The 21,149-nt window shown below is 36.9% G+C and overlaps 2 protein-coding genes across 6 annotated transcripts in view; both read left to right on the top strand.

Moving 5' to 3' along the window:
* LOC129247822 (ATP-dependent RNA helicase vasa) overlaps positions 1–2,646 on the top strand; it is a 44,781-nt gene extending 42,135 nt beyond the window's left edge. For all 5 annotated transcript variants that reach the window (XM_054887138.1, XM_054887141.1, XM_054887137.1 and 2 more), the window contains exons 7-10: positions 288–851; positions 917–1,130; positions 1,196–1,488; positions 2,371–2,646. In XM_054887138.1, the coding sequence (XP_054743113.1) occupies positions 288–851; positions 917–1,130; positions 1,196–1,488; positions 2,371–2,436 (1,137 nt within the window). In that variant the 3' untranslated portion in view covers positions 2,437–2,646. The remainder of the gene's footprint in view (positions 1–287; positions 852–916; positions 1,131–1,195; positions 1,489–2,370) is intronic.
* An 8,200-nt stretch (positions 2,647–10,846) lies between these two features.
* LOC129248445 (uncharacterized) overlaps positions 10,847–21,149 on the top strand; it is a 79,415-nt gene continuing 69,112 nt past the window's right edge. The window contains exon 1 of the mRNA XM_054887995.1: positions 10,847–11,112. Coding sequence (XP_054743970.1) covers positions 10,902–11,112 — 211 coding nt within the window. The 5' untranslated portion in view covers positions 10,847–10,901. The remainder of the gene's footprint in view (positions 11,113–21,149) is intronic.

Here is a 21,149-nt window from a genome sequence, read left to right as displayed (position 1 = left end):
TTAAAGAAATAAAAAGAAATATTAAAAAAAGAATAAAATTAAAAAAATTAAAAAATTATAAAAGAAAAATTAAAAAATTAAAAAAATGGAAAAATTAAAAAATTATAAGAAAATATTTGTTTCTAAAATTAAAAAATTATTTCTGTTATTTTCTATTATTTATTAATATTTTATTAATTAATTTGTTATTATTTGAAATTCTAAAAGATGGTGCTTTAGTTTTGAGAAATAACGCATGTCTATGAGCTATGTATATAAATATACGCCGTTTTATTTTTTTTTCCCAGGCCGCATTCTTGCTTCCAATCATCAATGGCATCCTAGGAGAAAGTTGTGATTTGTCAATCGGTAAACCGCAGGCGGTAATTGTGTCTCCAACACGCGAGTTGGCAATACAAATTTTCTCTGAAGCTCGAAAGTTTGCGCTGGGCTCTTATTTGAAGATCAGCATTGTTTACGGGGGCACTTCAAGCAAACATCAAGGCGAAAATATCGCAAAAGGATGTCACATTTTGATATGCACTCCGGGTCGTTTATTGGACTTTGTTGAAAAGGGTTTCATAACATTTGAAGAAACGCGCTATGTAGTGCTGGATGAGGCCGACCGTATGATGGATATGGGTTTTAAAGACAGTGTAAATACCGTGATGAATCATCCGACAATGCGACCAATGGAGGAACGACAAAATTTGATGTTTTCTGCTACTTTCCCCGAGGAGATACAGCGTTTAGCTGGCGCCTTTTTGTCCAACTATATATTCATTACCATTGGTGTAGTAGGCGGCGCGTGCTCCGATGTCACCCAAGAGATTTTCGAAGTGAAAAAATTTCAGAAGCGTTCCAAATTAATGGTAATTGTGTATATTTCCACTGTAAATCAATGATTGTTATTTAATATAAATCTGCTTTTTTATAGGAATTGCTGAGCGAAAGTAGTGATGGCACCATTGTCTTTGTTGAAACGAAGCGTGGAGCAGATTTCCTTGCGTCCCTTCTATCGGAAACCGAATTTCCTACAACTTCTATACACGGCGATAGGTTACAACGTCAACGAGAAATGGCTTTAGCAGACTTCAAGTCTGGAAAGATGAAAGTGCTGATAGCAACATCAGTCGCTGCGCGTGGCCTAGGTAAGTAAACATGGCTCGAACACTATTTATGTTGCAATTTGTTAAATCTGAATTTTATGTTGTAGATATTAAGAACGTTAAGCACGTCATCAACTATGATCTTCCAAGTTCCATCGACGAATACGTCCATCGTATTGGTCGTACAGGTCGAGTTGGCAACAATGGGCGTGCAACTAGTTTCTTTGATCCCGATCAAAATGCGGCTATGGCAAGTGATTTAGTGAAAATTCTTGAAGGCGCATCACAGGAAGTGCCCGAATTTCTCCGATGCTGTTCAGGTGGAGGTGGAGGTGGCGATGGACTGGGTAGTTCAGGTAGTAGTAGGTTTGGCGGTCGGGACGTACGAAAAAATGTGCAGGTAAACAATTTTTAAATTTGCAGCGGGTGATCATATTATTATACTTAAATCAACGAATTCGTATTTTCTACTGTCATCGCATTCACATTATAATTTGTAACACCCTAAGATGAACTCTTTATTGAGTTTTCAAATGAAACGAAGTTATTGATCCATACTTCTGCAATATTGCGGTAGTTAGTAAGCTGAGTATCAGCAACAGGTCATCAAAAAACTAAAAGGGTCGCAACATTGCTGTAGTTATTGAATGCGGTGAACATACCCGTAGCAAGGTACCTCGTCTAGCGCCACTGTGCCTTTAATCCATCACCATAGGAACAACACTTTTCCTAGATTTATTGGAACACTGTCCTTAGCTGGACTTGGTGAGGCAGAGCTAAAATCCCACTTTGTTATTCAACAATAGAATTAACTAAAATAGCTAAAGAAGCCTCTTCACCCTTTTGCATCACCGCTCGAAATGCGCGCTGTACTCAAAATACCATGCATCGGCAATACTTTTATAGTTTGTTCTAATGAAAAATAATTTTACAGGATTATCAAAATTTTATTTCAAAAATATATACAAAAAAAAATTTATTGAGGATTACTCCGCTCTTTGTGATAAGAGAGAGTTTTTGTTTGCGGATTATTCCGTCGAATGATGCAAAAGGGTTAAATACAAATAATGAACACTTCTTCGCTTTACTATGCCACAGAATATGTGTAGCCCGTTAGTCATAAAACGTGTCTCAAAAGAATGGAAGACTTTTGGACTGCTTCTTATGTTGTTATTAATAATATTTAATATTTATTGCTTTAGTATAATAATCTGCCCACCTTTTTTACACAATCTTTTGTTTTTAAGAATCTTTTAATAATACATACAAATTCCATTTTCAGTCTGATGACAACTTCATTACCTCGGCAGGGCCTACTCCTTTGGAGGAGGAGGAAGAGTGGGATTAAAGTGACACTTCCAAATATAAATACTTATATATTTATTACACAAAAAACCCTACATACGCATTTTACATATGCAGCTTGAATTTATTTGGTTTCTGTTTAATTGCTGCTAATTATTTTAGCAGACTTTATAATTGACATTTTTAACACATGAATTTCATTTTTCTTCATTACAAAAAATTACAAGACAAAATAAATGAATTTGATATGAAAGCCAATTGTATTTTGAATAAAAGAATAGCGATCATGGGTAGTTGTTTCGTAAGACTTACTTTTATTGGTACTTGATTAATTTTCATAGGTTTACTTTTTTGAATACAAGTTTTCCACGTTCTCCTAACACAAATGAGCAAGCAAAGTTAGTCCGAAGTGCTAAGTACGTGCACGAATTTAATTGCCCTTTTTTGTAATTGACAAAATCATGATTTATTAAAAAATGAATAGTTTCCAGTTATTTCCTTTTAACGTCTGAAAATATAATATTTTGTAAAACAGAAATGCAAATAGTGGGACATTTCACCGTTCATCTATAATAATGGATTTTGCGATATCTATATTTGGTGTTTATGTAGACCTGGCACTTAGCTTAAGTTATACAGTCACCCATAAGAGGGCTCATGGACGATTATTATATCGGGTGTTCTTTTGAGAGCTTGAGAACTTAAAATGATAATACAAAGCAGAAATATTGTTGGAATAATTTGGTAGATAATTTCATGCCATTTAATTTTTGAATATATATATCTGGCATATGTTCTCGGCGGCTACGACTATTCGATCAGTCCAACAAATCGATTAAGTGCGCTGATGGCAAGTTGCGCCGTCTTGTTAGAACCAAATATCGTTGATTAATTTTTGAAAATAAAAACTCAGCATGGCGCTCGTCACTCACCGTAACGGCAGCTCCTTGCTCATTTCGAAGCAAGGTGGACCGATGATGCCGGCAGTGTGCTCTATGTACTTCGCGAATAAATTTATTTTTTTCCACAGAGAATTGCGTTGTTCTGGCGTTAAACGATTCATGATGACTTGTCAAATCTTACTGAGTAGAAATATCAATAAAGTTTGCCATTCTCAGCTGTCAAGCCATAGTTATCGACATCTAATGTTCTCATGCACCCTATACTATTGAAGGGGTAAGGAGGAGAAACAGGAAAAAGGAATAGGTAAAGTTATAAAGGTAGTAAAGATATATACCAAAAATAAAAAATGCCGAACGATTACTATTTACCGTCGTGTTAAACTCTTTCTACGGTCGCCGTAGCCGGATGAGTTGGTGCGTGACTACCATTCAGAATTCAGAGAGAACGTAGGTTCGAATCTCGTTGAAACACCAAAATGAAGAAAACAGTTTTTTTCTAATAGCGGTCGCCCCTCGGCAGGCAATGGTAAACCTCCGAGTGTATTTCTGCCATGAAAAAGCTCCTCATAAAAAATATCTGCCGTTGAAGTCGGCTTAAAATTGTAGGTCCCTGCATTTGTTTAAAACATCAAGACGCCCACCATCAATAGGAAGAGGAGCTCCGCCCTACACCCGACTACTGATGAAATATGCCTTGGCTTCGAATTGACCGACCCCAAAAACATATGGCCGACTGATGTATTACGTCGAAAGTAAACTCAATCCGCACTCTCACTCATTTTTTCATTAAACAGTATTATAGATGCCGACGAATAATCTGCAAGCCGTCAGTGAAATGTATTATCATTGTCGGCTGTTATCTCATATATGTATGTATTTCTCATATCCACGTGCATACCTGGCAAAAAGTATAGCTAGTTCAAACAGTAGCTAGTTCTTGTGTCCAAAGATACAAAAAGAGACTAGAAAGATTAACATTGTAGTGTTTTGGACCAAGCATTTGAAAGAATCAGCTGATTGGCTGACTTCTCATGGGTCATGACAGCGGTTTGTTTACGAAAAAACCGATTTTGTTGCTGATATAAAAAAAAATTAACCTAACCTCCGTTCATGTTGTCGTCTGAATAACGATGATTGGTCGAGTGTGTGAATATGTGTGAAATGAATGAGGAGAACTCTGCTGCCGAGTCTCCGGTGGCGTGACAGTCGAAATTACTCAAACGAAGTTACTTTTTTTATTCAGAATTGAGAAGGACCTCTCCCGATGAGTACGATGAAGAAAATAATAAGGTCTCGCCGATCGTGGTACCGCTAGCTTGCTCTCAGCGAATTTCACAGAATCGCTGTGTGTGTGATGTCGCACTTGTGCACTCTTTATCCGTGTTGTTTGTGTAATTTCTTCTTGAACTCTTGTTCTCATTTTCACAACTCTGTCAGGCAACTGCTGTACCAATGTGACGGCACGCACTTTGATTGGCTGAATCTTGTTTCTATCATTCTTGCCAAATGAGATTTCAGATAGGATGACTGTCGTGTAATTTTTTTAACCCGACGTTGGAAGAAATTGTACGTGGCGCAGAATTTAATCGCTCAGGCCGCATTTATTATAAGAGCGTACAATTGTTGGCGTATGCCAATGATGGCAGGCCTTGACAACCGCGCTGTTAGTTCTGCCTTTTCTAAGCTGGATAAAGTATCAAAGGTAATGGGTCTGGTGATGAGCAAGGATAAGACTAAGTAACTTCTGCTACTAAACAGTCGGCGCACTTGCGTATAGGCACCCATGTCGCTGTAATGATTTTGAAGTAGTAGCAGACTCCATTTATTTAGGAACCAGCGTTAACACCGATAATAATGTCAACCTTGAAATGCAATCTCGGCTACTTTATGCTAAGTAGGCAATCGAATAGTAAACTCCTCTTTCAATGAACCAAACCAACTTTATATACATAAGTCTGCCATCATGTCCGTTCTATTGTATACGAATAAATATTCACCGGCTTCGTTGGTTAGGTCATGTCGTCCGAATGGATACAAATATTGCAGCTCTGAACACTTCGTTGCGACAAAAGCTGGTGGTAGCAAAGGAAGAGGAAGACCTCCTTTGCGTTGGAAAAATCTAAAGAAGGACTTGGCTTCACTTGGTGTGTCCAACTGGCGCCTTTTAATACGAGAAAAAAGCGATTGGCGCCTTCTTAATTTAGCCAAAATTGTTTAAGCAGTTATCGCACAAATCAAGAGAAGAGGTTTGAAAATGCAGCACAAGATTGCTAGGTACAAATAGTAGAACAAAACTTGTAATGAAATGGTTTTATGAATTATATTTTTCAAAATTTTCTCATCTCGACAGCATTTTTAGTAAAATTTTTATCAATTTCCGACCATTCTTTCATTTTGAAAAATTGCCTTCCCAAGGAATATAAGTTTCTTAAAGTTTTACTTCCTGTAACTTAAAAACGGATCGTGTAGGATAATACTGGAAAACATAGAGAGGTTTTTTGTGTGGCTATGTAAGTGGAACCAAGGGGGCTGTTCTTATCTGGTTTTGCTATGAATACAAACCATGCCATCCTCCAAGCTTTTAGGACTTAGCTGAACCTCGAAACAGCTTCTAAAGATATTCCAAAGTCTCGAAATCAAAACAGCATTCTCCTTTTGGAAGACCGCTAGGAAGATTTTATGCAAATCCCCTCGTTAGTCGTATTCTTACTGCTCCAATTAGAGTGCGAGTAGAACCAGGAAATAAACGTCTGTCAGTGCCTTGAGTGTTTCTTGGCTGTTTTTAGTTGATTTGTTTTTATCTTTTCGAATCAAGGAAACATCGTGGACTGCTGAAAAGTTATTTCATCTCTGGACGCTTAAAAAGTCTTTTGCCTACCAGGAACTTTTTCATAGTCAGTTTGTTTTATCAGTTTAAAGAAATCCCTCTCCTCATCTTTGTTTACCAATGTATCTGTTCCACCATGAGGTCTAATTTTCCGTCTATGCCGTGACGGCATGATTTGTGGTAAGCTTGAATCAGCTTAGTGGTCAGAAATCCTGTTGCTGACTCAACATCCCCACTACAAGTGATTCCAGAGCATTTACTCAGATATTTCTTCAAGAGTTTTTCATAGAAATCCATAATCGAGACATAATAGTTGCAATTAAAGGTTGACTTAGCACTCACAATCTGAAATCTGTGTTGCTACTATAAGAAAGAGTTTTGTCCAATACATTTCCATAAGTAGGACCCATTGCGGTGGGATTGATTTTTGATTATGATTTCTATCACCGGCGAACAGCCAGCAGAAGGTGACCTCAACTAAATTTAATGAGTAGGCACTTTTCCGAAATAATTTTTGTAAAACGTCACAGTTTTTTTTATTATTTATTTATAATTGGCGATTTTTGGATGTCTGACCGAGTTCCTTTTCCTATTTGTGGCGTGCATCTTGATTTTGTTCCACAAATGGAAGGACCTACAGTTTTAATACAGAAATACAGGTTTGCCATTGCCTGCCGAGGTGCGACCGCTTTTAGAAAACAAATTTTTCTCAAATCAATTTGCTGTTTCCTGCACGGAGATTCGAATCTACGCACTTCCGAATAATAGTCACGCATCAACCCATTCGGCTACGGCGAATGCCGTAACAGTTTAGTTAATGGGGTAAATTAAAACATTATTTGCGAAAAGATAGGATATCTTTCGATGCTTCTTATTAATTTTTACTGCTAAATGACCAATACGTTTTTGAATAAAAAAGCGACGTAGTTTCTAAATTTGTTTATATTTAAGTTCCTTCAAATATACTTTTGTTCCGTATACCTTTAGAGGTATTACATACTTATGTATGTGTTTATCGTATCCGTAGCTACATGATTGGGCTTTATAGTGATGTCATGTATGTCTGCAAATGGCACCCCACAATTGGATGAATGACCGGCCAATTCGCTGGTTATTACATTGTTTACACTCGCCAATAAGGATTTGATAGCAAAAGGAGTATTTCCACGAGTATTTGACACTTGTGTCAAATCAAAAAATCAATATTCCTGCAGTGAACTCAACATAGAATTTCAACACACCATCATGACTTTTACGAAATGCCCTATTGCCTTGTTTGGTTGGTGACTTCCAACCAGTCTTTGACGGTATTATATGCTTGACGGTGGTGACTTTTTAACGGGTGATTTATATTCCAACAAAGAAAATGTAAATAATTGAAAATTACCAATCTATTGCTATAAAAATGTTATGAACAATGTGAATAAAAGTGAAAAATAATAGTCAAAATCATTTTCCTCGTATTACCGATTGTTTCGAAAACTGAATCCATCCTAATCAGTTCGTTTTTGCGTGCGGCCAATGTCGGTGTTTGCAGCGAGAGTGTTATGAAATAAGGTTTCTTGTTTTTTTTTTTTTTGGGTGAGGTAAGGAAAAGTAGTAGGAGAAAACAAATATTCATATAAATTTGAATGAAAAAAGAATATCATAACGTGAAAAGCATTTTTAATTAACATTTTCTCGGAGATTCAGTATTTTTTCTTTAATTTTAGTTAATTTTAGTGTGCTGGTCATATGTCTTGCTTTTCGTCTCAAAGACATTGGCAAAGTAACACTTAAAAAGTCATAATCTCCCTTAAATGCCCATATATGTATATAAATAGTTTATATATATACTTATGCATGCGTCTACGTTTCTATTCTGCGTGGTAATCTGCGCAAATTTTTCACAATTTCGGTGTTGCTGCATTAATTACACCATTTCATATGTACGTACATACGTGTGTGTGTTAATGGTTTTCGGTTGTTCTGATATGGGATTTTGAGCAATAATTAAAATTCGTATTGCTGAAATTGTTAAACAAGTCGATATTTTGCAACATATCTGTTTGGATGAGCAATATACTTTTATCATTTATTACTTATTTTTTATTTATTTCAATTTATTTCTATTTCTATATAAACAATGTGCTCGTACAAGTACATTTCTTTCAAAAATTCTATCCGGTTAGAGTAATTTACTTTCTTTTCTGGTTGCCTTTTTTCTTGTGAGCACTTTTTACTAAAACGGGCCTCTGTAGGTAATTGTCGATTTGAAGTCGATTGCGTATATGCCCCAAGTATTTTACGGGGATTAATTTGGGTAGCGACTTTAATTTAGGTTTTGTTATCAGCATTCAAAAAAAGACGGCCGCCGTAGCCGAATGAGTTGGTGCGTGACTACCATTCGGGAGTGCGGTTCGAATCTCCGTGCATGAAAAAGTAAAATTATAGAACAAGTTTTTCTAATAGCGGTCGCGCCTCGGTAGGCAGTGGCAAATCTCCGAGTCCACGAAGGGAGTTCAATAAGTACCCGTGTTAGAAATGGAGACACCATTTAAAAAAAAAAAAAAAAAATTTTAGTTTTCAACACAGTTTTAGAAAGATACACTTCTCCCAACGTTCCGGTCATTTTTAAACCTCTCCAAAAAATAGGGATGTCGAACTCTCCAAAATACGTCTCTGTCTCGGCGATGATTTCCTCGTTTGAACTAAATATCTTTTCCCGCGAGCCATTTCTTCATGTTAGGGAACAAGAAAAAGCTGCAGGGAGCCAGATCGGATGAATACTCGGAGTGCTGCAGCGATGCATAACACAATTCACGCAGTTGGGCGGCGAAAACTCCGAATGAAAGTTTTGGTGTGTTATCGTGGTGGAACAGCATCTTCTTTGTTGCCAAATACGGCCGTGTCTTCTTCAATTTTTTTGAAAGCGATCCAATAACTAACTAATATTGTCCAGTGATTGTTCTTCCTTTTTCTAAAAAAACCATAAGGATGACGCCGTTCGCATCCCAAACAATCGTCGCCATGAGCTTTCCGGCCGATGGGACTGTCTTCGCCTTCTTTGGAGCAGATTCAACGGGAGAAATCCAGTGTTTTGATTTGTTGCTTAGTTTCTGGTGTGTAATGATGAATCCAAGTCTCATCAACGGTGACAACTCGGCGCAAAAATTCATTCGCATGTCGCTTAAATTGACTCAAACACTGCTTCGAAGTTAACAGGCGCATCCGTTTGTTGTCCACCGTGAACAATCGCGGCACCCATCGCGCCGACAATTTTTCCATCGCCAACTTATCATGTGAAATATTAATTGCCGTTCCTGTCGACACACCTATGACCTCAGTTACTTCGCGCACTTTCGTTCGTTCGATCAGTTTTAAGTGACTTCTTCGGTAACCACGTCTGCCGGGCGTCCGATCCACTCCTCATCAAAAACGGATGCTCACCCACGTTTAAATTCGTTGAACCGATATCTACCTGTGGTCATAGAGGGCGAAGCGTCCCCATAGATAAAATCCAATTTTGCTTTTATCTCCTCGCGATTTTTCCCATCCGAAAACAAACGATACTGCTCTTTTTCCATCTTAGCGATAATCACAAAACACGTGTTACTCGAATAGCTGCCAAATCCAAACTAACCCATCAATCAGTCTGAAATGTATTTTGCCGTCGTTTGATAGATGCCAGCACACGATGACACACCAACTTCCCTTTGTCATCAAACACGGGTACTTATTGAATCGCTCTCGTATTTCTGCCATGAAGAAGCTCCTCATAAAAAATATTTGCCGTTCGAAATCGGCTTAAAACTGTAGGTCGCTCCATTTGTGGAACAACATCAAGATACACACCACAAATAGGAGGAGCAGCTCGGCCAAACACCTAACAGAAGTGTACACGCCAATTATTTATTTATTTTATTTTATTGTATTGACTGTCAGTCCAAGTTTTTCAGCAAAGACCCTTTTGTAGCTGCAATAGGAATGCCAGAAATGTTATTTATTGCCCGCTTTTTCTAACTCCTAAAACGTTGTCGAAAACATGCATGAGATTTACAAGAATATTACCAAACACAAAAACCGCAAGCGATGACCTTCGTTCTCTTTGCCTTGAAAGTTGTCCGGATTTCATTCCCCATCAGAGTCATTTCTCAAGTATTGGAATGCATATATGCATATATGTATATGTATAACATCTGATGCTCGTCAGATGCGGCACCATGCTTTAAAATGGGTCTTATAATTTACCAGCAAGCACCAGACGGACCTCTTTATTTTTATGGTTGTTATCTGTGTTTGAGTTTGCTATTGTTGAATTTGATCTAAAAAGAAATTTTCGAATAGGGTATGCTTAATATGACTTCCTCGGAGTTGGTGTCAGGATTCCGTTCTGGCAATTTATATATTTACATTTTTTGCCAGAAACATACTGGGCAGACTGATTTAAATTGTGATAACTCGCCGCTCTTTTAAGGTGTAGTGCCTTTCAGTGCTAGTTTTCCCAACAATTTCGACTTTTATCAATTCTAGATTCTAGGATGAAACTCTAGCAAATCTTCCCCAATCTACATTTTGTGATCCAAAAGCTAACCGTTTATCGATAGCTGATATAAATGTCGTAATAATATCATATTATTGTTTATTCACTTATTTACTGTGACTTACAAAGCATATAACCTAATTTGAATTTTAAATATAATTGCGATTAGAAATGTTTGGTAGAACATAAAGCATATACATATGAATATTAAAAATAATAAGAGCGGGAAACATAAAAGTGAAGTAGCATAAAAGGTTATGAACAAAAGTTTTGAAAACCTATTACAAAGCAGCGGCGACGGCGGCGACATGTCCTCCGAACGTCAGTCGTCAGAGGATGTACATGAATCCACAGAGGATGCAGGCTTGGATGTTGGTGATGATTTTAACGATGACAACAACTTCGAATCGAATCTCAGGAGGCGCAAAGGCAAAATTATATCCTGCGCCAAGGAAACGATTGAAAATGGTAAGTAAATACCGTTATTTATTTATATATTTTAACTTTTTTACTAACGCTATTACAAAACAAGAACAATAAAGTACGGAGGTGGTCACAAAAATTGCTCAGCGACATTTTCAAAGTTGTGACTATTTTTTTATTTTTTTTTTTTTAATATGGGAGATATACATATGTATGTAAATATATTATTGGCGCGTACATATACAAACCCATATATAATTATATAAATACGCCACACTGAAATATTTACAGCCGTTGAAAAATACTTGAGAACGATGCGTTAGCGACCAGGGTCCGACACTCGAAGTGTAACCAATTAAAACGGCCACGTTTCCTTCGCTATTTTGCAGGTATCGGTGTTGGTCCATCTGTCAACAACTTGCTTCTGGAATTGCAAAAAGATCTCCCTTTGTAGACGCTTTGAGGGCAGCCCACTGCTACCCCTTCAGATACTCTAAAGGAAGCCCCCTGTCTTGCCAGCTCATCACCCTTCTATGTTCCTATGACCAGGTATGCAGATGAGAGTGATGTCTGTCATGCGTGCTCAGGCATTTAATTCTTCTTTGCATTGTCTGACGACATTGGTTGTTGGTGACTTTAGAGCTTAGATGGCTATTTGAATATATGTAAAAATACGTGCTTTTTATAGTGTTGTGGATAATTTCTGATTATCTTGCAAGCTTCCCTTATTCCGAGAACCTCTGCTTGAAACATGCTGTTCCAATTCTCCAGACGAAAGGACTTGGAAGTTTCGAGGTCTTTCGAATATACACCCGCGACGACGCCGCAATTCATCTTAGACCCATCGGTGTAAAATGCGGTGGTATCTTTCTTGTCAAGAGAATTATTTGCAAATCAGTGTAACATATTTAAAACTCTTAGCAGCTCCTCAAAATATACCATACGAAATGGATTTTTCGTCCAATGTAAAACATAAGGCAACGGGTCCAATCGAAATATTGAATATAAATTCTAGAGTACATACATATAAGCCCCAAAGCTGCTATTAAGCGGGATTTTCATAAAGGTCTAGCGGATAAAGTATTTGAATTTTGAGAATTGCTCCTTATCTTATTCGACATTAGGATGGGATAAAATTGCGTCCATTTTTTAAATGTTAAGACTAAACTTCCGCCCGTCCGTCGTATGTTACAAGCTATAACTCTCACTCGCTAAGAGTTTGTTTGTTTCCCAAAACTAACGCAAAGCCCAATTAATTTTTACTCAAACTTGCGCGGCTATATAAAATTCGGCCCTGACGCATTGCGCACGCATATGTAGATATGTCCATAATAAATTGTTACTACCCAATAAACATTTTGCTTGGTTAGCAATTCGAAAATGATTGTATCACATTTTCCAGTCTCACCTTGAAAATGAACGAGGAAAACCTTGGTCTTCGATTCGAGAACTAGACCACAAAATACAACCTTCCAATATTTTTCAAATATTTAACCGAGCTTAATTTTCACTAGATAATATGTCCATGTATATAAATATGTATACACTTATGATCATTAAAATAGGTTCTCCCACATTCATACGAAAAATGTAAGTTTTTTAAATGAATAATAACAGGTATTCAATTGTATGCGGTTTTTATTTCATACATTAATATAACAAATATAAATAATAATTAAAAGATCATTTAAAACATAAACAAGTGACAATGGGATCAAAAAGGATGTATTCATGTGGCCATTAAAATAGGTACGAAATAGAAATACAATAAAATACAATAGGATACAAAAAGAACTTAGTGATTTTATTAAAGATGCAGTTTGAATTATTGAAGTTTAATCAACGGCAGCCGCCGTAGCTGAATGGGTGGGTGCGTGATTACCATTCGGAATTCACAGAGAGAACGTTGGTTTGAAACACCAAAATTAAGAAAAACATTTTTCTAATAGCGGTCGCCCCTCGGCAGGCAATGGCAAACCTCCGAGTGCATTTCTGCCATGAAAAAGCTCCTCATAAAAAATATCTGCCGTTCGGAGTCGGCTTGAAACTGTAGGTCCCTCCATTTGTGGAACAACATCAAGACGCACACTACAAATAGGAGGAGGAACTCGGCCAAACACCCAAAAATGGTGTATGCGCCAATTATATATATATATATATATATATCATATCATATATATATACAGTGAAACCTCCCCTTGCGGACACCTCCAATAAGCGGACACTCCCCATAACCGGACAAAAACTGAGGAACCAAGCTTTATGTTTTTAGAACGAATTCCACTCTAATAACCGGACGCGGACACTTTTTCTCATTTTTTTTGTTCTAATCACCTCTTGAAAGTGGACGCGGACCTCTCGGTAACGGACAAGCAAAATATATCACTCAACAAATGTGTAAAGAAAACAATAAAAACCTCGCATAAGCGGACGCGATACTCTAATCCACGGACAACAAAGATAGTAGATAGACAATAGTTGAAATAAAAGATATTAAAAGAATATGGATGGGCGGTGATAACATCAACAAAAAGAAAAAGTTCTTAAACGCGGATGGCTCAAAAATTGACCATTTGAGTTTCGAATGGTTCGTTAAGGCCAGAAGCCAAAATATACCAATATAGGGTATTATTATAAAGGAAAAAGCAAAAGAAATCGCTGGCCAATTAGGTATTCAAAATTTTTCTGCGTCAAATGGATGGTTGGAGAAATAGCGTAGGCGTCATAATGTGACTTTCAAAAGAATATGTGGGGAATCTTCCGAGGTTAATTTCGAGGATTGTGTGCCAATATGGTTGGAGATAAAGGAAAGCCATTGGTTATCGGAAAAGCAGCATGCCCACGCGCCTTTAAAAGAGACAATATAGGAAGTTTGCCAGTGGAATGAAAGTCAAACCGGAAAGCTTGGATGTCTCGTGAAATTATGTGTGAGTGGCCAGAAATGCTTGATAAAAAAATGGGCTGCCAGAAGAGAACAATTTTATTGTTTTTGGACAATGCTACAACTCACCCTCGAGATATTAAACTAGATAAGATAAAGTTGATATTTTTACCTGCTAATACAACATCCGTTTGTCAGCCCCTCGATCAGGGTATAATACAAAATTTTAAGTGTCATTACAGATGCCATATAATCAAACATATTTTGACAAAATTAGGAGACATGCCAATGGACAGAGTTTCAAAAACTTTTGACATTTTGGAGGCTGTTTTTTTTATTAAATCTTGATGGGACAACGTAACGGCAGAAACAATTAAGAATTGTTTTTTGAAGCCGGGTTTCAAAAAGCTCCGATTGAATGTTCTGACTTCGAGGCAGAGGATGATATTCCCATATCGACACTAGCGGCTTTGATAAAGATTTTAAATGAAAATCGGCAAGGTCAGTATACAGAAGAGTTTTTGTTAATCGACGAAGTTGTTAATACAGAAGACAATAATATTGCCGTTGTCATTGACAAACAAGAGACGATATTACTGGATTTCAATACGCCAAGGCTTTAGAATGTCATCTTGAAAACCTTTTTCTGAAACATAAACAGGAAAATCTACGACAGACTACGGTATATGAATTTTTGAAGCCTAAAATATAAATATGTTCAATCAAATATGTATATTCAAATGTGTAAATATACTCATTGTTCCCAATATAAAAATGTACATACATACATATATATTTTTCAATAAATATGAAAAAAACTGAACGCAGCATAAAAGAATATAAAAAAAATATTTAATGAGGTGGGATAGTAATTTTAGCTTAGAGTTTTTTTTTCAACCCCCATAAGCGGACACTCCCCATAAGCGAACGAAAATTGTGGAACCGTGAGTGTCCGCTTGTGGGAGGTTTCACTGTATATATAAATATATATAATCAATAACTACTGTGTCATAGAATTGATAATCCTACGGCACGTATCTTTGAGTGGAATACCATAGTTCTCTGATTTTTTGTCATAAGTCCTTCTTATTATTGAATGCCCCTTCCCGATTCCCCAAAGGTTTTTAATGGGGATTAGGATGGCTAACTGATTTGACCAATCCATAACATTAACATTATTTTGTCAAAACTATTCACATACAAACATTGAGTAGTGTTTTGGATCATTATCTTGCGTAAAGAGCCACCGAAGTGGGGCATTCTCCTCAGTAAGTGGAAAAGCATACCAAGAGAAGCCTCCCCAAATCATTATGTTGCCACTAACGTGTTTCACTGTTTTTTTTTTTTTTTTTTTTTTTTTGTGAACACGGGTGAGAACTCTTGTCCGATAGGACGTCTGCCATTTCGCATTTTTTTCAAATAAATTTATTTTAGTTTCATCGCTCCAAAGGATGTTATACCATTTTTTCATAATCTCTGCTTCACACCCTGACTTGTGCTCTTGAGCACAACTTTTCCTTTTTCTTAAATTTTCTTGTTTGAGCAGAGGAACTTTACGAGCTGTTCTGCCTGTTAGGTTCTTGTTGTACATATGTACAATCGACGCCGTACAGTCGTCGCTGATACTACATTTTTGATTTCAGCTGGCCTTTGATGACTTCAAACTATCCCTCGTGGCAAGAGTTACAACTAAATTACCAATAGTGCAAGTTATTTTCTTTTTGCCACCACGTCTGTTTGTGGAGTTTTTGGGCTTAAGTGCATTAATATACGGCACTTTTCCTGTTGTTACTGAGAACCATAGCATTTATTTATTTATTTTTATCGAATCCATTTCGAATAAATTTCTAATATACGATAAACCTTTGAAAATTATGGCTGGATGTAAGTTCGTTCTCAGTTCGGTACGACAATGACAATTTTCGAACGTTCGCCACAATGTTTATTGGGTTGGGTATTGGTGTATACATTTTCAACTAAGTAAATTTGCATAAGCCCAATCAATTAGTTTGCGTGCTAACCATAAATTTGGAGTGTGCTACTTTTATTGTAGTTTTAATTAAATATTTCTGTTAGACATTTAGTTTACCAGGAAACATTATTGTTTCTATGGTTTAAAGAGAATATTCGTAAAATTATGCGAGTATAATCCGTCCTATAAGTATATATGTATTCCATATACCATATACATATGCATGTAAGTCAGAGACATTCGTTTAAACAGAAAGCGCATCTACCATTTCTTTTTATCAAAAGTTACCAAATGACTTGAAAATATTGTTCTAAGAAGCTGACAAATATAAGCGTTAAGCTTGAAAAATCCTGCAGAATGTTTTAAAAAAGGCAATTGGCGCGATTGCAGAATACGAAGTAAGACGCAATCCTTGTAACAAAAGGATGGACGGATTCTTTAAAAATATTAAGAAATAGGACTAATCGGCATGCGGCCCAGAATAAAATCTAATTGAAAATTTGTGGGCAGTAATTGCAAAAGATATTTATCGTAACAGACGACAATTTGACTCAGAAAACTTCGACAGTGTTTAGACATCGACACAAATGTTCTAAAAAAAAGTATCAGATTCAGTGTCTAGTCGCACATTCTTTTTTATTAAAAAATAATCAATTACTCTAAGTTTTAGCTGAAACCAAAAATCAGATAAAATATCCGCACTTTCTCAGTTAAAGCTTTTATTTAAAATAAAAATATAGAAAACACAAAAATAAAATTGGATTGTGTAAAGCAAAGATAACATACCTATAGTGGAAGACTTATTTTAATTTTTATTGCGAAAACTGGATTGCGTTTATATGTAGGAATGGCTATGACTATGTGATGACATAAATTTATATTGTTTGATAGGTTTATGTTATAAAGGGTGATAAATTTATAAGTATCTGATTTTAAATTGAAATAAAATTGATTGGGCAATCTTTATTATTTTTGTGTAGAACCATTCATTTTGTTAAAGATAATCACTTTCAAATGTTGGTCGCAACTGCGCCGTAATTCGACCATCCGTAAACACCAATTTTGAATGACTCGCTGGAGGTCTTCGGTCGGTATCTCGTGAATAACTTTGGTAATATTGACTTCCAATGTCTCAATCGAAGCTGGTTTTTCCACAAACAATGTCCACTGGTCCGAGACGAGAGATAAATTGCTCACCGAAACAACTACGTAGTAAATCCATTGCTCCACGGGATGTATGGCAAGTAGCGCTGTGTTGTTGGAACCAAATGTTGTGGAGATCATGGGCTTCAATTCCCGACATCAAAAAGTCGTTTATCATGGCGAAATAGCTTTCCCCATTCACTGTTACATTGGCGCCAGCCTCGTCTTTGAAGAAATATGGACTGATAATTCCTCCAGCCCATAGACCGCACCAAACGGTTGTTTTCAATGTATGTAATGGCTTTTCTTGAGTGGTTTCGGGTTGCTTTCAGTCTAAATACGGCAATTTTGCTTATTGACGTAGCTATTTAGTCAAAAATGGGCCTCATCGCTGAGGCCATAAGTTGGCCTGATCGCACGATGAACACTTTTCACAGAGCGTCGAATTTCGTAATACAATTCTACGATTTGTAAACGTTGCTGAGGTGTAAGTCTTTCTATGATGAAATGCCAATGAATACTGAAAAAAATATGTATTCAAAAAAACTCTATTGGAAAAAGGATCTCCAATCTGATCACCCTTTATCTTATAAACTTATTGAGGATTCAGTTTGAAAATTATGGCAAGAAGAAGCGCACAGAGCGTTCTTCTAAAGTTTCTGCAACCAAAAAACGTGTTGCGCTCAAACAAGTGTCTGTCACTGGAGTTTCTTCATCTAAAGTAGTAAGCAGAATGAACGTAAATTGCCATCGTAGTACCTTAAGAAAGTGGGCAGATCTTCTGGAAACCTTAAAAATAAAATAAAAAAATTCTAACGTTACCATTGGAAACATAGGTTGGATCATGAATTTTAGCTTCAATTGTACGACTTGAAGGTAAAGCAAGGGCATCTTTTGCAGCGTCATTTGCCTGAGCTACGCAGACGGGAGCGTGTTGCGTGTACAATTGCGTACTTACGGTATGTTTCGACGCCATATTTTAGTCAAGTAAAAGAAGCAATCAGATACGTGGTCTACAGAATCCGTGTGGCAAAAACATTGTCAATCAGTATTATGATTTCTTACAAAATAAGTTTCACCTTAAAAGCATGCAATTCACCAGATTTATCTACAGTACATTTTTGCACTCCACGTCATGCCTTTAGCTGCTGTAGTTATACAGAATTTTTTTATTATACACCATTTTAATTCTGTTATAGTCAACTTAAAATGCATTTTATTACAAACACAGTGTTTTAACTGTAAAATGAGGAGGTTCTACTTAAGTTAATGTTTTGCTGTCAAAGTTGTGAAAAATTTAAAGTAATTGACGTGACTCACATAGGTTAGGTTAGGTTGACCTGGCTGGCTGAAAGCCATCACATAGACCTATTGGTCCTTAGTGGTACCAGATGGAGCTTGACCCTTACGTGTCCATGTAGTAGGCTTCTTGTAATAAGCCTGCGTCTTCTGCGAATCTAAGTAAGCTTTGAAGCTCTAAGAACGAGAGGGCAAGAACATAGACGGTGTTCTAGAGTTTTCCCCTCTTCTCGTTCATTGCAAAATCTACAGCTATCATTGTTTGTAATTCCCATCTTGTATGTGTGAGCCGACAACAAATTGTGGCCTGTCAGCATACCTACGATGGTTCTGCTTTCCTTTCTAGACAGGGCTAGTACGAATCTGGCGTATTTATCTGCATTCTGTGTACACATGATTTTTGCGCTTTCTTAAATGTGGCTAGATTTTTCCACTTCCTCTCTATCCGTAATTTCATGTCCGCAACGATGTCATTGTTACCGTATTTAAAGGTTTCGGTATGTCGTTATCTTGTTCGAAACGTATGTAAACAGCGCTGTTGGCAATCTCATCTATAATTTCGTTTCCTGCAATGTCTTTATGTCCGGGTACCCAATACATGTGTAACCGTCTGTCTGCGGCTAGTCTGTCCTTGGCTTCCCTGGTCCTAAGAACATTTTTATATGAAATTTCATATGAGTTTATTGCCTTTATTGCCGCTTGAATGTCGACGTATATATTTATGCTGGAATTGCTTGATGTCTTTGCTAGTGCTATTTCTGCAGCCTTTCCTACTGCAAAGACTTCTGCGTGAAAAATACTGCAATGGCCAGGGAGCTTAATTGGCTGTCTGATGTCTAGCTCTGTGCAATAAATCCTTGCACCTACTCCGTCCATCATTTGCGAGCTGTCAATAAATATATTGGGGATAGGTTTCATACCTCTTTCCACCCCTCTTCTTCTATTGTTGTTCGGAATCTCTTCACCCAATTGTATTTAAGAGTCATATAATCCATATAAGTCCCAACAAAGGAATATCTGACAAACTTCTCTCACTAAACAGAGTAGATCTGCGTCTTTTAACCGGATACTTTACAGGTCACTGCAGCCTGAGGTACCATCTAAACAATATTGGTCTATCCGAGACCAATGTCTGCCGCTTTTGCGAAATGGACATAGAAAGCTCAGAACATGTGCTTTGTGAATGTCCTGCGTTGGGCAGACAAAGACTTCACCACCTTGGTGGTATCGTAGTATGTCCATGCAATCTTTGGAATAACAAACCCAAAACTGTGCTAAAATTTCTAAAAAGCCTAAAACTCTAGGGTTACAAAATAGGCCTTTCACAATAGATCAGCTCTGGTCGCAGTGCGTAATGGGCTTCTAATAATAATAATAATAATCCATATTAGTCCGATAACTCATACCTATTGAGCTATGTATGTCCGAATAGTTTACAGATAAATTCACCCGTTGCGTTAAGTCTTGCGGCAGATCTAACTGCTAGACCTTCTGCCTTAGGTTGAATAACTTTAAATACAAATAAAATATAATAATATGATTTCTAATCAAAGAATTTTAGGCTATTTTGCGATTTTGGATGAAGTAGTACATATCAAAAGAACGAAAACATAAGATATATTCTTTTGAGTTGAAGGCGCATAACTATTTGCAACCTCATTAGTACTAGAGTTGTGAATTACAAAAAAAGACACTATTGTGAAAGGCACCCGGAAAGTATTTGGAAAATTGCAGCTAAACGACAAACTACTGGATATACACACATAACTAAGGCGCATTCATTTAAGGTGGTGACACTAGACCAACAACAATGTTTTGTACCTTTGATTGTCATGGCAAAGTTGTGACAAAGTAATATAGAATACAAAGAATGAATTCCCCTTCTTTCATTCTGTGTTGACAGTCACATGGACATGGCGAAAGAAAAAAAAAAAAAACAAATCAGCTGATTTATCGGTACCACCAAAGGCGAATTGATTACCATAGATGGCACCTTCCCAAAATAGTTACTTTATTTTTTCGCGATTTTGACAAGTCTGACGTCAGTTCCCTTTCCAATACAAAACAAGCAAGAGAAGAAATTACATGTTTGTGAAAATTCAGTGAATGGCTTGGTAATATTGCAATTTGTAAGACTTAAACTAAACGGACTAATGGAAACGAAGTGCCGTGTGTTAAATTGTGAAGGCACAAATTAATATAAAGCCTCCAAATGCAGTTTGTTTGCCTTTTTATGCGGATGACGCCGTGGCAAGAAAGTATTTATGTGTGCGTATAATTTCTTGTGTTTGGTTGTTTCTATTGCTTTCGCCTACTCTTCACAAACAAGTAATTCCTCTTCCTTTTGTTTGTTTATGCATGGGCTCTTACGACACAGCGAATTCGGAAGTCGTGACCATGTACTCTATCATCCTTGAATGCCACCTTTAATAGATTCGCCTTGCCCAAAACCGAGGCTCATCCATACCAGGTGGCAGCAGTAGAATAGCTCATTTCTTTTGTTTATTGCGATTTAGTGGTTTCAGTGTCAAAGTGAACCGATTTTTTGTTGTTGTTTCGCATGACTGCTTACATTTTCATACGAATTTTGATAATCAAATCAATGAATTGCAAAAACAAAATACGTGTAAACAAAATAAGCAAATTTGGGTTTCGCACAACGGCTATCACTTTTATGGATTCGTCTACGGATACAAAAGAATAGAGCGATTTACAAAATTTTAAAAACTGATTTTAAGTTAGAATTTGGTTTAAGTTTTATTAGGTAAACTTTTTGGGGAAAGCACC

This window comes from Anastrepha obliqua, chromosome 5 (assembly GCF_027943255.1).
Source record: "Anastrepha obliqua isolate idAnaObli1 chromosome 5, idAnaObli1_1.0, whole genome shotgun sequence".
NCBI lineage: Eukaryota > Metazoa > Arthropoda > Insecta > Diptera > Tephritidae > Anastrepha > Anastrepha obliqua.
The sequence above is the reverse complement of the archived record's forward strand: the minus strand, read 5'-3'. Positions and strand labels throughout refer to the sequence as shown.